The following is a 12,646-nucleotide window of genomic DNA, read 5'->3' as shown; positions in this document are numbered from 1 at the left end:
ATACATAAAACTGGATATTTGTTTCAAAGAAGAGCCAAAAAAGTCGAGCTAAATTGTTTTGTGGATGGAAAACAAACCAACTCGAGTGTCGCTTTTTGTCGGACAACGCTTTTGAATCACCGACCCCCAGTGAGCAGCGGCGAGATGTTATAAAGAGAATGTTTGTAGATGTGCTAAAGATGAATTCATTTCAGGAATAATTACATTAAAAGAGCAGAAAGTATGGAGATCATCCGCGATGGGGAGGGGGAGAATGCTAAATATAAGCCCGGTGGTCGTTTGGACATGAGCCACGGTTTTCTGAGGCACATCAGGAGGAATCAGATCGCCAGGTTTCTGTCCACAACAACACTCACTAGTAGAGGAAAACACTTATAATTATAATAAATGAGCATTTTAGTGCTTTACAATGCGCCTTGAAATAGTCTTTTAACATGTCAACAAATGGTTCTAGTTCTAAATATACTTGACAATCATTTTTGGGCTGTTAAAACTGTTGTGAATGTCATTTTAGTGCGTGTTTTAGGTAAATCATGGTTAAAAATGCATGAAAGTCATTATTTGTTGTTCAGATAAATAAATAAAACTCAGCAGGACACATTCTAATGGATTTAATCGCAATTTGAAACACATTTTACTGAAATAAAAACTAAATGTCAATAATGAACAACATTTATAGTTGTTATTGAGGTAAAGTTGGTTTAATAAACGCACATTTGTTCATTTTAATAGCCCTTATATTGTTTACTTGGTAAATTTGAATATTGGTTCTTAAATAGCATCTAAATATGACTTCAAAACAACATTAGCACTATTTAATTGCTCGTAAACAATGTTGTACTTTCATATTCATTGGCTGCTAATATGATTTATCTATTTAGTATTTGCTGATAATACTTTTATAAAATTATATTAATAAGGAGAATGTGTCTTTTAATATGTGACCAAATGGTTCTTGGTCTAAATGTACCTGACAATCATTTTTGGGCATGTTAATGTCATTTTAGCTGGTGTCTTTTATAAAGCATGTAATCAAGTCATTATATGTTGTTCAGAATAAGAAATAAAACTCAATAGGACACATTCTAGTGAGTTTAATCGCAATTTGAAACACATTTTACTGAAATTAAAAACTAAATGTCAATAATGAACAACATTTCTAGCTGTTATTAAAGTAATGTTGGTTTAATATACGCACATGTGTTAATTTAACGTTCCATATATTGTTTATCACGCTAATTTGAATATTTGGTCTGAAATCATAATAATAATTAACACTTAAACCAGTTTTGTCTTTGACCCATATATTCTTTAAATAAATAATCCTTAACATACCTATATTCATTCATTTATTTTCATTAAGCTTGGTCCTTTTATTCATCAGTGGTCACCACAGAGGAATGAACTGGCAACTTATTCAGCATACGTTTTACACAGCGGATGCCCTTCCAGCTGCAACCAAGTACCGGAAAACACCCATACACACTCATTCACACTCATACACTACGTTTATTCGTACCTATATATGATAAACATTCATAGAATTCATATTTAATGCAAGCACAGTGTCTGCCTTTGTTTCAAATGACTTTTGTCTAAATTAAATGTTAGCATTTGACTAAAATAAACAGAAATTTTCATATAGAATTAAAACAGTTAACTTATTCAGACCTGTACTTAACTATTTAACTTTATTATAATTTAAATATATTATAAAATGTGTTCAAACCCACGCCAACACTGGGAAAACATGCAAACTCCACACAGAAAGGCCAACTGAGCAGCTGTGAGGCAATCGAGCTACCCACTGCGCCACCGTGACGTCTAAAATGTGTTTAAACTAACATCTATTATATATCAAATGGGTAAAAGTGTCTTTATGCTTTAAATAATTGCATATATCGTATTTAAAATGACAATCATATAGTACTTCGGGGCAGCGCTGTGATAATGAACATTGTTTAATATGTCTAAAGATGATTCTTGTCTTAAATTAGGGGTTTGGCATTTTAATGGGATTTTTATTGCATGTGTTTATTAAAACTTGGTGCAAAAATATGATAGTAGCTCAGAACAAAACAGGACACATCCGTATGTCTGAACAATAATAAAGGCTGTATGCACTATTATTGTTTTGATGCTATAAGACTCGCTTTCACCTGATACCCAAATCTACATTACCTCTGAATTTGTGATCTGTTATATTAATTATTTTCTACAGGGATGATTATGACAGAGAGGTGAAACAGGCCAAGGAGAAACAGAGGAGAAGACACACCAACACCCCACGCCGTCCCCGAAGACCTGACCGGCAGGTCTACAACCCGCGCATTCGGAGTAAGTTACACACAGTTGAAGTCAGAACTATTAGCCCCTTGTATATAGCTTTCCCCAATTTCTGTTCAATGGAAAGAAGATCTTTTAACACGTATCTAAACATAATAGTTTTAATAAATCATTTATTTTTTATTTTATGTTTATTGAGAACACTCAATTGAGTACTATCATACAACATTTCAAGGTACATTTGAATCTCAATATGTGACCTTAAGGGATATACAATTGACGCAAGTTATTGTCAGGTGTACTAACTATACATAGTACTCAAATTTTGGTAGATTATAGAAAGAAGAATAGCATAAAGAAAAAAAAAGAAATAAATAAAAGAAAAAAAAAAGAATAAATATAAAATAATAATACAAATTAAAGCACTATTTACATCCAGGGTTAGAACGCATGTCATAATATTATTCCTTTCAGAATAATCTCAAATGACCATCTTCATTATACACATGTATATATATATATATATATATATATATATATATATATATATATATATATATATATATATATATATATATACACACACACAATATATACATATTTATATATATATATATATATATATATATATATATATATATATATATATATATATATATATATATAATATTTTATATATATATATATATATATATATATATATATATATATATATATATATATAAAACCGTATACATATACACACATTAGCCTATATTTATCTATCAGTTGAGCATTTTCTATTCATTTATAGCAATAAATTAAGAAATCATCTCTAATAACTGATTTCTTATATCTTTGTCAAGATGACAGTGAATAATATTTGACTAGATATTTTTCAAGATACTAGTATTCAGCCTAAAGTGACATTAACTAGGTTAATTATGCAAGTTGTTGTATTTTGCTTGATTTCTTTCTACTCATTGTTTCAGATGGATCGGAGCCGGGTGTGAACGCAGAAGCAGAGGACTGGAATGAGAGCAGCTCAGGCACAGAGATGGAGAACACTGGCACTGAGTTATTCTGGCTGGATTATCAGGCCGACAACGGAAAAATAACATCAATTATCGTTCACAAGGTTTGTATTGAGATTCTAGTGCAAGGGTGTCAAACGTATAGCCCGCGGGCTAGATCAGGCCCGCAAACAGGTTTATTCTTGTATGGCCCGTTTCCACTGAGTGGTACGGTACGGTTTGGTACGCTTTTATGGCCGTTTCCACTGTCAAAAAGCACACCGGACCAAACCGTACCGTACCACTTTTCGGCACCCTTTCGAAAGGGTGCCAAACGGGAGAAAGGATACCAAAAGGTGGCGCTACACGTGCAGCTGAACGCTGATTGGTTACAGAGATACGTCACGAGCTCGTGGAGCTACACAGAACGTAAACAAAGGAACCGACATGTTTTTTTAAATACAAAGCCGAGACATTACATGGAAATACTACATGCATTTAACCAGGGGCGGACTGGCCATCTGGCAATTCTGGCAAATGCCAGAAGGGCTGGACCATTTTTTTTTAAATGTGGGCCGGTCAGCTATTTTGATTTATTTTTCATATATTGTTTTCACATTTAGGCAGCTTTTATTTCTTGCAAGATGTGAATATTATGATGATGATGATACTAGTAAGAATAATAATAAATGTTAAGCATTGGGCCAATCGGCAACGACCGCTGGTTTCGAGATGGGCCGACCCAATCAGAGGTTACGCGGACGTTATCAAAATCTGCCAAGAATGTCAAACAAACAGTAAGTGCAACACAAGCTAATTGTCAGAGATGTACCATATAAAGGGAAAAGCAGTCAAGTCAGACACTGCCAAATACATAAAATTAACTGAACTAGTCTCGAAAGGGGGCAGCGCAGTGGCGTAGTGGGTAGCACTGTCATCTCACAGCAAGAAGGTCGCTGGTTCGAGCCTCAGCTGGGTCAGTTGGTTTCACATGGGTTTCTTTCTGGTTTCCTTCACAAGTCCAAACACATGTTATAGATGAATTGGGTAACCCAGTAATGGGTTGCAGCTTTGAGGGCATCCTCTGTGTAAAATACATGCTGGATAAGTTGGCGGTTCCCAGGGACTAAGCCGAAAAGAAAATGAATGAAATGATTGAATATATAAATGGGTTGTTTTTGATGCCGTCACCTACATTGAATATTTAAATATCTCTTAAATTAGGTACTGCTTATACAATTTTACCATCTGTACACCAATATAAGTAGTGAATGTGCGCGTCCATGGGTGGGCCTGTGTCGGTGTGGTAGTGTGGGCTGGTGTGGCTACAGTGCCAGGGCTGATTTTTAGACCCAGTCCACCCCTGCATTTAACAACGAGCCATGGATGAGCTGGGCTAAAACAAACCTTAACGTCGTCTCGGTGAACAGACACAAAGCCAAGAAGAAAAATCTGCCGTGTCCTGTTGTTGCTTTACGAGCCCTTCTAAAAGTGCGAGCGGTATTCGCTTTCTTCCGGGAGCTCACGAACGTGTCTATATTTGATATAACGAACTTCTTGAGCTCATGATAATAACGTGTGTGTGTGTGATTATTGAAGTGTCTCCGTCATCTGATCCATTCAGGAAAAAAGGACAAGCGCGAGAGTGAAGCGGGAGTGAAACGCGGGAAAAAAAGAGAAGCCGTCAAAACACAGGAGCAAAATTGTTTTAGCAACCTGAATCATGATCAAACTGCCATGTTTATCTTCGCCTTTTGGACTATTATGAACTGGGAATGACAAAATGACTCTCTAACAGAGCTTACGGCCGTACTCGCACTAGGTACAGTTGCCTCGAACCGGGCCAAAGCACGCTTGTCCCCCCTCCCGTCTCCCCCGACAGCCCGCGCTCGCACCACAAATGGGCCTCGGCATGCTTACGTCATCCCTGCTGCGCTGTTCAGTGAGAAGCGCTCTCACTCGCTCAGCACAGTGGAGATTTCTCTAGTTATATCGTTTCAGTCGTTTGTTATGCAGTGACATGCTGTCAAATAATTCGCCAAACAGTCCTTAGGGATGTGGTGACACGCAGTCAGATATTTCGCCGAACAGATCCGCCACTTTTGGCGCTCATAAACAATAATAAAGCTCTCGTGCTGCAGGAATGAGGAGGTCTGCTGAAGCCGCACAGCTGTCGTGCAGTGAGGAGTTCTCGTCTTTAATAAACTACGGCAGTTTGCGATCACTGAACAGTAAGAATGATTAATAAATCCATATGAAACAGCCCCTTAAAAGTCACGTCTCACTTTCAGTTTCGGGCTTTGGTGCGTTTTGCACTCACACACAAACGTACCGCGTCAAAGCCCAAGTGAACCGCGCTCAGGCCCACCTCTTACAACCGGGCGAGGGCCGGCCAAGTGAACTGTGCTTGAGCCCGATTCAGCGCACTCACACTTCTCAAACAATCCGGGAAACAGGCCTGGGCACGGTACGGATTTCATAGTTTGAGTATGCCCTACATGTGCTGCTGAAGATTACACACACAGATGAGAGGTTTGCTCTGACTGTGGGCTATATTGCTTGTTTTTTTTAACTTAAATAAGTCCTAAATGTCTGATGTGTGTAGTTTTTCTGCAATTAATAATATATCAGAGACTGTAAGGGCGTTGTGTTCATATATGTTGCATTTATGTATTTTTTTGATATAATTACAGACATTACAGTAGGCTATTTCACACTGTCATTGATCTGCACTTATAATGAAATCATGTTCATAGAAAAGTTAGTAATAAACATTCATACACAAGTATTTATGTGTATTAAGCATCTGTTTTGTGAGAAGTGCTGCTCATTATGATATGTGAACGACCTGTACAGCTTTACTGTAGACGTTTATTCGAGCGAGCGTGACGTCGACTGAAACTTTGTCATACACCACGCCCACCAAAAGGCTGCCCTTTGTGGTGGAAACCCAAGCCTGATAAAGGTGACCTGTTCAGACCCGAATCGTACCGTACTGTACCAGTCAGTGGAAATGAGGCACTTGTAAAGTGTCCTTGAGCTCTGGAAAGGTGCTATATAAATAATTTAAAAAATATATATATTATTATTATTATTATTATTATTATTATTATTATTATTATTCCAGCCTGCTAGATGATTCTGCAAAATATAAAAATGAGCTGCAATTTATCAATAAAAGAAGCTGCTGTTCCAATTGTGTCCACCGGATGGCGCAACTTCAAACGGTTAATTCCATCTGATAAATCAGGGATTCTCAACCGTTGAGCCGCAGCTCACTATCGGGCCCAATGACTGTAAAAAATATGGACGACGCGACAGCCCTTTTTCCCATTGAACGCCTTGAGGGCAAAACGCCTGCTTGACGGGCACAAACTGTCGCAAAAGACTGCTGAAATTGGAGCCAGACATGCGCAGAAGGACTGTCTGATGGAGCCAGAGGAGGAGCCGCGAAAATGAGCGGAGTCGAGCTTCCAATCAAACGCTTTATGTAAAATCAACTACGCCCCCCCAACTTCTCAGCATGCGTTTGCTGTCATATCAACACAAATGGATGTAATAACGTTAACAAATATGAGGGTTTTATGTATTCTATCGCGCCAGCTCCAGGCCGCAGCGCATAACTTACTCGCAGCGTCGCGGGCTGATTCCGGCTCGCATGCGGCAGCGCCTGCTCGCTGGGCCGCCGCATCTGGCTCGATTGACTCGGGCTGGAATTGGGTAGTGAGTTTAGGCATCCGGAGTAGGTCCAGCAGAGGTAACATTAGTCAGTCTGAGCTCTAAGAGATAAGTCTCCGGCAGGCGAGAATCTAGCCGGAACTGTGTTTTGCTATCTGGGTGGCTAGGCGTGTATCAGCAAACTAATAAAGCCCGAAAAAAGCCCTGAACTTAGCGAATAAACAGTGTTCCACCAGGATCATGTATGTCAGACACTGTAGTTTACTGCTGAACTCATTTTGTCATGGTAAAATAACACAGAAATCGAATAATAACATTTCAGTCTACTTCAGTCTCCTGCCGAAGCTCAAACGCCGCGCTTTGAGAAACTGTCAATCACAGCTGTCAATCACGATGACACGCCCAGCATTAAATTACTGCTAAAAACAAACTGTTTACAAAAATGAAGATCTGCACCTATTTCAGCACAATAATCAGTGCCTTAATCGACCAGAACCATCTTTCGAGACATTTTATTGCAAGTGTAATATTTTTTTTTATTTGGGCTCAAGTCTCCTTCATTAACACGGAGGAGGCAGGCTTTATGACTTGTACTGCAGCCAGCCCCCAGGGGGCGATCTAACGGCCGAAACCTTCACTCAAACGTAGGCTTGCGGCACACTTGATCGGGCCTCAGCGATCCTACAGGTGGGCCACGAGATTAAAATTAATTCTCAATATCTTATTATAATTTTTGGATTTCTCCAGCTTTATGTATTATGTTAATCATATTAAAACAAAGAAAACAATCTGAAGTTGTTGTTTTAAGATATCTATACTGTGATTTTACTGGTCCGGCCCACTTGAGAATAGATTTTCCTCCATGTGGCCCCTGAGCTAAAATGAGTTTGACACCCCTGTTCTAGTGTATCAGAGGCCATAATGGTTGCTTAGTGTTTAGTGTTAGTATTTCTTATTGCTTTGTCTGCATGAAATAGGTTGTTATTAAGTTCATCACTATTGTGACTTACTTGTTATCTTAATATACAAGTTAAAAACTAAAACATCATTTTTTTTTCATGCTAGGAGGACAAACCTGAAGTTATTGTGCAAAGAGTAGCAGAGAAGAACGTTCTGGATTCGTCCATGAGGGCGGCGCTGTTGGCTCGTGTGGGACAAGAAATGAACAAGCGCTGTGACAAACGCTGAAAACAAGACGAAAGAGACGTGTTTATTCAAGAGGGAAGATGATAAAGGCACTGACACACTGTTGAGACTCAACTGCATTTCTTTATGACGGCGCCAAGAATTCAGAAATGTCCTGAAGATGCCGCATATCCTGATATGTGAAGGTGTATCTCGTGAAAACTTTGAGGGACGAAATATGTATAGTAATATACAGAAAACAGGAATTGTTTCTGGACTGGAAACTCCTCAGTTCACACTCAAAGACTACGTTGAATAAATGTTATGGAGATATGAATCTGAAAGAGACAGTTCCCAGGCAGGTCATCTAAGATGTAGATTCATTCAGTAGAACGTTAAAGAAGATTATGAGCTGAGTCTGTGGTATATTCATATAATGGCAGTGAATGGTGACAGGTTTTTAGATTTAAAAGTTAACATATAAACGAGTCGAAATCAACAGCCCATGAACCACTGAGGTCTTCGTATAGATGTAGGTCACTTTTATTCCTCAGTAAAAAATAAGAGAAGTTTTGAGCTGAATCTGGTATATTCATATAATGGCAGTGAATGGTGACAGGTTTTTAGATTTAAAATAAACGCATGCAAACATGTCCAAATTAATAACCAATGACACACTGAGGTTTTGTGAAGCAAAAGGATTGGTTTGTTTAAGAAATAACTTAATTATATATATATATATATATATATATATATATATATATATATATATATATATATATATATATATATATATATATATATACAATTTTATTAGCTTTAATACACAGCCTAGTCAAACCGATCTTGGCTAATGTAGGCCGATAAAAGTCCAGTCGCTTTTAATGGCAAAAATTTTGATGAAAAAATGTTAATTTTTTTTATAAGGACCAATCATTTTGCTTCGCAAAACCTCAGTGTGTCATCAGGAGCCACGGCTATGAATTAGACATGTTTGTATTTGTTTATTTTAATCTGATAAACCTGTAACCATCCACTGCCATTATAAGAGTCACCAAGCACCACAGAATCAGCTTAAAAATCTTCCTTTATTTTCTACTGAAGAATTAAAGTCTCCTTCATATCTTACATGACCTGTGGGTGAGTAAATTATCAGGAAGTTTTCTCTTTTGGGTGAACCTGGATTGTGGAAACTCTTTGTGTGACTCCTCAGTTCACACTCAAACACTATGTTGGATACATGATAGGAGTCATGGATCTTAAAGGGATAGTTTCCCCAAAAATGAAAATTTCCTGTTAGTTTTCTCCACCACAGGTAATCCAAGATGTAGTTTTTTGTTTAGTAAAGCTTAAGGAAGATTTTGAGCTAAATCTGGTATATTCATATAATGGCAGTGAATGGTGACAGGTTTTTAGATTTAAATTAAACACATGCAAACGAGTCCAAATTAATAACCAATTACACACTGAGGTTTTGTGAAGCAAATGGATTGGTTTCTGTAAGAAATTATTTAATTATATATATATATATATATATATATATATATATATATATATATATATATATATATATATATATATACAATATTATTAGCTTTAATCCACAGCCTAGTACAACCGATCTTGGTGAATGTGGGCCGATAGTAGTCCAGTCGCTTTTGATGGCAATAGATGATGAAATGATGTTCAGTTTTTTTAATAAGGATCAATCATTTTGCTTCGCAAAACCTCAGTGTGTCATCAGGAGCCACGGCTATGAATTAGACTTGTTTGTATTTGTTTATTTTAATCTGATAAACCTGTAACCATCCACTGCCATTATAAGAGTCACCAAGCACCACAGAATCAGCTTAAAAATCGTCCTTTATTTTCTACTGAAGAATTAAAGTCTCCTTCATCTTACATGACCTGTGGGTGAGTAAATTATCAGGACGTTTTCTCTTTTGGGTGAACCTGGATTGTGGAAACTCTTTGTGTGACTCCTCAGTTCACACTCAAACACTATGTTGGATACATGATAGGAGTCATGGATCTTAAAGGGATAGTTTCCCCAAAAATGAAAATTTCCTGTTAGTTTTCTCCACCACAGTTAATCCAAGATGTAGTTTTTTGTTTAGTAAAGCTTAAGGAAGATTTTGAGCTAAATCTGGTATATTCATATAATGGCAGTGAATGGTGACAGGTTTTTAGATTTAAATTAAACACATGCAAACGAGTCCAAATTAATAACCAATTACACACTGAGGTTTTGTGAAGCAAATGGATTGGTTTCTTTAAGAAATTACTTAATTATATATATATATATATATATATATATATATATATATATACATACAATATTATTAGCTTTAATCCACAGCCTAGTCAAACCGATCTTGGTGAATGTGGGCCAATAGTAGTCCAGTCGCTTTTGATGGCAAAAGATGATGAAATGATGTTCAATTTTTTTAATAAGGATCAATCATTTTGCTTCGCAAAACCTCAGTGTGTCATCAGGAGCCACGGCTATGAATTAGACATGTTTGTATTTGTTTATTTTAATCTGATAAACCTGTAACCATTCACTGTCATTATAAGAGTCACCAAACACCACAGAATCAGCTTAAAAATCTTCCTTTATTTTCTACTGAAGAATTAAAGTCTCCTTCATATCTTACATGACCTGTGGGTGAGTAAATTAACAGGACGTTTTCTCTTTTGGGTGAACCTGGATTGTGGAAACTCTTTGTGTGTCTCCTCAGTTCACACTCAAACACTATGTTGGATACATGATAGGAGTCATGGATCTTAAAGGGATAGTTTCCCCAAAAACGATAATGTCCTGTTAGTTTTCTCCACCACAGGTAATCCAAGATGTAGTTTTTTGTTTAGTATAGCTTAAAGAAGATTATGAGCCGAGTGGTATATTTGTTTAATGGCAGTGAATGGTGACAGGTTTTTAGATTAAAAATAAACGCATGCAATTAAGTCCAAATTAACAGTTGAGGACACACTGAGCGAAACGATTGGTTTGTGTAAGAAATTACTTAATTATTTATATTTATTTACAAGATTATGAGCTTTAATTCACAGCCTGGTCAAACAGACATCTGTGAATGTAGACCTCATCACATTTGATGATAAAATAATGTTACATTTTTTTTTATAAGGACCTATCGTTTCACTTCACAAGAGCTCAACGTGTCATCAGGAGCCACGGCTATTGATTTAGACTCATTTGCATGTGTTTAGTTTAATCTGAAAAATCTGTAACCATCCACTGCCATTATAAGAGTCACCAAAAAAAAAACACAGATTCAGCTCAAAATCTACTAAGGAATTAAAGTCGCCTTCATCTTAGATGGCCTGCGGGTGAATAAGTTAACAGGAAGTTTTCATTTCTGGGTGAACTGTCCTTTTAAAGTGTTTTGCAGTTCAGCAAGGCACTTTTTACACACGAGGTCATTTTAAAAATATGGTTTCACCAGCTCCTATACATCCGCACTGCATCTTATAAACTTCCAGATTAATGAAAATGTGTTCATATATGCTTAATCCCTACACGAATCAGGACAAAAATGAAGGTATACATCAATCTACTGTTCTGATGTAGTCCTTGTCGATGCCGTTGGTATTCATTTCAGACAAAACTCCAGCAGTTTGCTCGGCTATGTATAACCATGCGTTTTGACATCTGCCTTTTTCTTGTACATTCATTAATATTTATATCAAACAGCAATATTGATTTAAGAGTTTCATCATTTTCTCTGTTGGTGCTCGTGATATGAGGCAAACAGAACTGATTTGTGTCCACCCCCATTTTGGCTAAGTGTTCATCTCTTTGTTGTACAGTTAGATTGTTATTTTTGTAATGGTTTTGCAGACTGCACTGTTGTGTTATTGTACAGACCGCAGCATGGATTCAGATGGCAGGTTCAAGTGTCTGTTCTGCCACACTGACTGATGTGCACTATTTGCTTTGTGCGGAAATACATGTCTTTTCTTTAGCTGCTTGAGAGTTTCTTGAATTCAGCGTGTCAGTCAGAGCTTTTCATAGGGGATTAGACTTTTAGAAAGTTCTTTATTAAAACAAAACATCCACAGTTAAAGTCAGAATTATTAGCCCTCCTGTATATTTGTTGCGGGTGGAATGGCATCCGCTGTGTAAAAACGTGCTCAATAAGTTGTCGGTTCATTCCGCTGTGGTGACCCCGGATTAATAAAGGGACTAAGCTAAAAAGGAAATGAATTATATTATATTATATTATATTATATTATATTATATTATATTATATTATATTATATTATATTATATTATTTTATTTTATTTTATTTTGTTGTAGTTTTTTGTCATTCCACTAGATGGCGGAGCTTTCATTTACATATGTTTGTTCCCTTTTAGCTGCAGCCTACAACACTTCTAAAATCTGACTCAGGATAATACGTAAATATGTTTGTATAAACATTTAAAACAACAACAATAATACTTTAAAATAGCACATTGACAGTGTGCAGGACTTTTCCTTTTGTTTTGTGCCAGACTATCTGAGAGAGAGAGAGAGTGAGAGAGGTTTAAGATTTAACAA

General features: G+C 36.8%; 1 protein-coding gene and 1 long non-coding RNA gene across 3 annotated transcripts in view; one reads left to right on the top strand and one right to left on the bottom strand.

Annotated features, from left to right (window-relative positions):
- The first annotated feature begins 100 nt into the window (after positions 1-100).
- si:ch211-283h6.4 lies at positions 101-12,067 on the top strand. Of its 2 annotated transcripts, XM_073949557.1 has the most exons (5): positions 101-332; positions 2,222-2,337; positions 3,258-3,403; positions 8,022-8,768; positions 10,598-12,067. In XM_073949557.1, the coding sequence occupies exons 1-4, from the start codon at positions 223-225 to the stop codon at positions 8,142-8,144; spliced, it is 495 nt and encodes a 164-aa protein (XP_073805658.1). In that variant the 5' UTR covers positions 101-222; the 3' UTR covers positions 8,145-8,768; positions 10,598-12,067.
- The window catches only part of LOC141385683 (uncharacterized), a 35,371-nt gene continuing 30,756 nt past the window's right edge, over positions 8,032-12,646 (bottom strand). The window contains exon 4 of the long non-coding RNA XR_012406544.1: positions 8,032-8,140. This is a non-coding gene — a long non-coding RNA (uncharacterized lncRNA). The remainder of the gene's footprint in view (positions 8,141-12,646) is intronic.

Source organism: Danio rerio, chromosome 5, assembly GCF_049306965.1.
Source record: "Danio rerio strain Tuebingen ecotype United States chromosome 5, GRCz12tu, whole genome shotgun sequence".
In the NCBI taxonomy this organism is placed as follows: domain Eukaryota; kingdom Metazoa; phylum Chordata; class Actinopteri; order Cypriniformes; family Danionidae; genus Danio; species Danio rerio.
Note: the sequence above shows the minus strand (reverse complement) of the source record. Positions and strands in the feature narration are given on the sequence as shown.